General features: G+C 40.0%; 1 protein-coding gene across 1 annotated transcript; it reads right to left on the bottom strand.

The window, feature by feature from the left end:
• Nucleotides 1-335: 335 nt before the first annotated feature.
• Nucleotides 336-4,121, bottom strand: LLPH (LLP homolog, long-term synaptic facilitation (Aplysia)). The gene is made up of 2 exons (XM_010083248.1): nt 3,968-4,121; nt 336-559 (listed from the first exon to the last, which is right to left on the bottom strand). Exons 1-2 carry the CDS (start codon nt 4,110-4,112, stop codon nt 396-398), a joined length of 309 nt encoding a protein of 102 aa, XP_010081550.1. The 5' UTR covers nt 4,113-4,121; the 3' UTR covers nt 336-395.
• Nucleotides 4,122-4,127: the final 6 nt, after the last annotated feature.

Here is a 4,127-nt window from a genome sequence, read left to right as displayed (position 1 = left end):
TCGTTTGGTTAAATTTACTAGAAGGCAAGTTACACTGACAAAGACGTCAGTATAAAAACCATTTAGAGTTTCAGTATTTTTAGGATTTCCTCTGGCATTGACAATTTTCAGTGTTCACAATATAAAAGATGAAGACCTGCCCCACTCAAGAAAACAAATAACCACAGACACTTGCAGTCTATTCAAAGGCACTCAGCTTGCTTTTGTTTTTTTTTTTTAAGTTTGGCAAACACCAAGTTGATACTGCTTTCATCATCTGCTGGCCTATCAAGGCTCTTCAAAAATTCACGCAACACAATAAATTATACTCGGTACCCAAGCACAAAAATATCACGTAGGTAGCTGGGATATTTATTTTGTGAGTAAAATATTCATGATCTCATGAAACTCTGATTTTACCAGACCAGGCCTTTAGCCACCTTTGATTTTTTTTTCCCTTTAACACGCTGTGCCTTAAGCTTCTTTCTCTGCCTGGAATTCATCCATATTGGGTACTGTCCATGCTGGTCTAGAAGAGTTTTTTTGTTTCGTTTATTATCTATGTCCATTTTGCTGTCATCTGAAAGAGAAAGGTATTTCTAGTGAGTAAAATACATTCATCAGCTTCACAGAAGTTATTTTGTTACTAGATTCCCCAAAATGATAAAAATACCTCTACACACAACAATATTTGTACTTAGAGCTGAAGGCTTTATATGCTGAAAGCGCCTTCCAAACCAATACAACTGCAACCCAAGAACTTCAACAGCTGATAATAAATATGCAGAATTTTCCCTCAGGGCCCATGTCAGGGCAAAGCACCTTTTTCTTTAGTCTGCCATCTGTTCCAACACTGTGTCTAAAAACATCCTGTGTGGTCTCTCCATCAAAAGCAGCAACCATACAGGAAGCCATAGGCTTCCTGAAACATATGCACAATTAAATACTTTTTATGATGTAATGTTTAAGATCTGTTCTAAAAAATAAAATTTGAGTGCATGATTAAGTCGGCTAAAATGCAGAATAAAGAGAAAAGCTGAAATACAACAATGGTTCAAAGCATGAGCCAGTGATGCTACAATACCTCAAAAAGTGAGCACGAGGTCAAGTCTAAATATATTTAGAGACAGAAATAAAGAATTAATCTCTAGGACCAGGAAGACTGCCTGTGACATGGTCACTCCCAGGAACAGCGTCCCCAGCTAGCTAACACCACATGAAAGGCATGTCTCAGTGAGACAACAAGGCTACAAGGGGAACACTTTGTTAAGTATAGATTTGAACTGTGCTCTACTATTTAATTTCAGCCTTGATTCCAAACCATCCATGTGCCACTCTAGAAGCTTTATCATAAGTTTTTACAGTGAGAAAAATAAAAAGACTTTATGTTGTGCCTGTCTGATGTTGAGACAAAGTTCAAGAGGAAAAGGTCCACGTGCTGCTTCACTAATTGAAGCATGCTGATCATCTACAAGGATCTGCACCACAGGGGTGTGCTTAGGGAGCCCAAAAGTTGCTACACAAATACTTGCACTCAGCAGAGAATCAGCACAGGGGCCTACTCCCTGCTGGCACAACAAAAGACTGATCCAGCATGAGAGAGGCAGCAAAAGAAGTCCCAGCTCCAGAAACCTCCTGAGACATCAGAGAAACACAACATGAGGCCTTCTTAACAGCCGTGTTTTCCAAATGTCACAGAAGAAGAGATGACTTCTGACACAACACAAAAACCCCAACACCCTAAGAATACCGACTCTACTAAGCTTCTCCTCTGATACCTGTCCCATCATACGATTGAGGCTCACCTGTGACACATATTTTGACTGCAAAAAGCACATCCACAATAAATATCAGTTGCAACATTAACTAAATGAAGAAATACTCCTCGACTAAAAATACCAGTTCTTCACACAGCACCACACTTTCATCATACTTGGCAATCTCAAGGATGCTGTACGAATCAGTAACAGAAAGAAACCTACTGAACAGAAGCGGCCCAAGGATATTTAAAAAAACCTATCAAAGGGGCTAAAGACAAAAAGACCAAGAAAAAAAAAAAAAGCTATAAAAGTAGGTTGCCAAAGCAGACTCAATGGATAGGACTATATTGAAAAATATGTGCATGCTCACAGTTTTAAAAACAGCTACAAAAACATTTTTGACCACAGGCTAGCTAGACCTTCCATTCTTTTTTTCCTAACAACAAAAAATTAAAAATTATTTCACAGTGTGCTGTGAAAAATACCTTAAAGTAACACAGGAAAATGTCCCTAATAGACCTATATACTTAGGCTGAAAAATTATTCACACATCTGTGGAAGATGCGTATTCTGAATGAACATTTCAGCGAGTTTAGTCCCTTACAATATTTGGTAATGTGAACTCCCTCGTGTACACGAACAGTTGGTGCTCAAGAGTCCCCTCAAAGAAGACAAATTTTCACAAAACTTGAGTTGTTTTGTGAAATATATATATATATATATACACACACACACTTGGGTATTTCTGAGGCTGCCATCTCTCTACAAAGGCTGAGTGAAATCGCAGAAAAGTTACCAGCAGACTTAAAAGGGGGACAGGAACCACAGCCAGGCATTTGCTTCAGAAAGTAGGTTTAAGATAACAATGTTTCCTCCAGCTTCAGCATCAATATCAGATCGCTGACAATGTTCCAAAATGTTTTGGAAATTTAATCCTAAATTTAATCCCATGCAGTACAGCTTCTTCATCTGGTTTATGGGACAAATCAGAACCATGGATAAAATTACAAATTATACTCCAAGCTACTCTTAATTGGGCAAGTATTTTTACATAACATTCTACTTCCATTTTCGTCTACAGGCTCTGATATTCAATGTCACGACACTTCCCTTGTGTTTATTAATTCTGAAACACTGACAAAACTGGCTGTATGACTGACAGTGACTACTAGCATTATTCTATATCCCCAGTGTGGCGTCTCAAGAGACTTCTGCATGCCACATGAAAAGCTTCCATCCAGCAACATCATAACAGCTTAAATGGCATAAATCAGAGAAGAAGGAAAAAAAAAGACTGTGATTTAGTTTAGACTGCAGTTTTGGAAAAAGAAGTTGTCTTTCTTACTCCTGTTCAATACCTAGCTATTTAAAACTTTTGTTTCCACTTCCTGGGTTACTTGCTTTACAGATTACATCCTATTCAAGGAAGAGGAAGACAGCATTGCACTACCTGTAGACACCAAACGCCACACACTCCTGCACCATGTGCAATGTGGCATTAATTAACATACAAAAACAGAGTCTCTATTACCCCTACCTTGAGACACTACATTTCAAAAGATCAAAAAAAAAAAACCCACAACCAAACTCTATTCTTTGTAAAATCTCTATACTCTAGATTTAGGTCCAGCTTTTATATATTTAGTGTCCTCCTTAAACTAGGAGGGAAATTATATCCTATCTCCAGTTTAACAGCAAATACAATGCTGTGATTGGAACAACTTCTAAGTGATGACTCCTCACTCACCTGATATCTTCACAAAGTGACGTCTCTCCATAAGATATTACATACTTTAAATCAAAAGTTCATAAGCTTGTTCCACAAGCAGAACAGAGTGGATGCAATAAATAAGTTAATGTTGTGAGATGACCAGATTCAATGATTTAAAAGCATCTTTTGGCTTTAAAAGACAAAGATTTGATTTTCCAACTCACTATTCTCAACCTGGAATAATCGTAAATCTGATCACGACAGTGAAAGTCACAAGAACAATAATAAATAATACCGGAGGACGTCCCTACCCTTGGGGGTTGCAACAGAAAAAAAGAGGCATGGTGAAAAACACGCTACAAACGTGACCGTAGAGGCGGGAGGAAAAGGCAGCCGGGCACTCAAGAGGCAGGTCTCGGGCAACCCCAGGCCCAGCTGACACCCGCCGCGGGCCCCTCGGCCTCCCATGGGGCCTGCCGCAGTAACTCCCGCGCCGCCCACCGAGGGCCCAACTCACCCCCCTGCTCGAGGACTTTCTTGGGCGGCAGCACGGTCGCCACCTCCTTGACCTCCTCCATGACGACATCCGCGGTGGTTCCCAGGATTTTCTTCAGCCTCTCCAGCTCCTTGGGCGCGTTCTTCTTCCTCTTCTCCGCCCGCATCTTCCTCTTCCATTT

The sequence above is a fragment of the Pterocles gutturalis genome, unplaced genomic scaffold (genome assembly GCF_000699245.1).
Source record: "Pterocles gutturalis isolate BGI_N339 unplaced genomic scaffold, ASM69924v1 scaffold26555, whole genome shotgun sequence".
NCBI classification, from domain to species: domain Eukaryota; kingdom Metazoa; phylum Chordata; class Aves; order Pterocliformes; family Pteroclidae; genus Pterocles; species Pterocles gutturalis.
The sequence above is the reverse complement of the archived record's forward strand: the minus strand, read 5'-3'. Positions and strand labels throughout refer to the sequence as shown.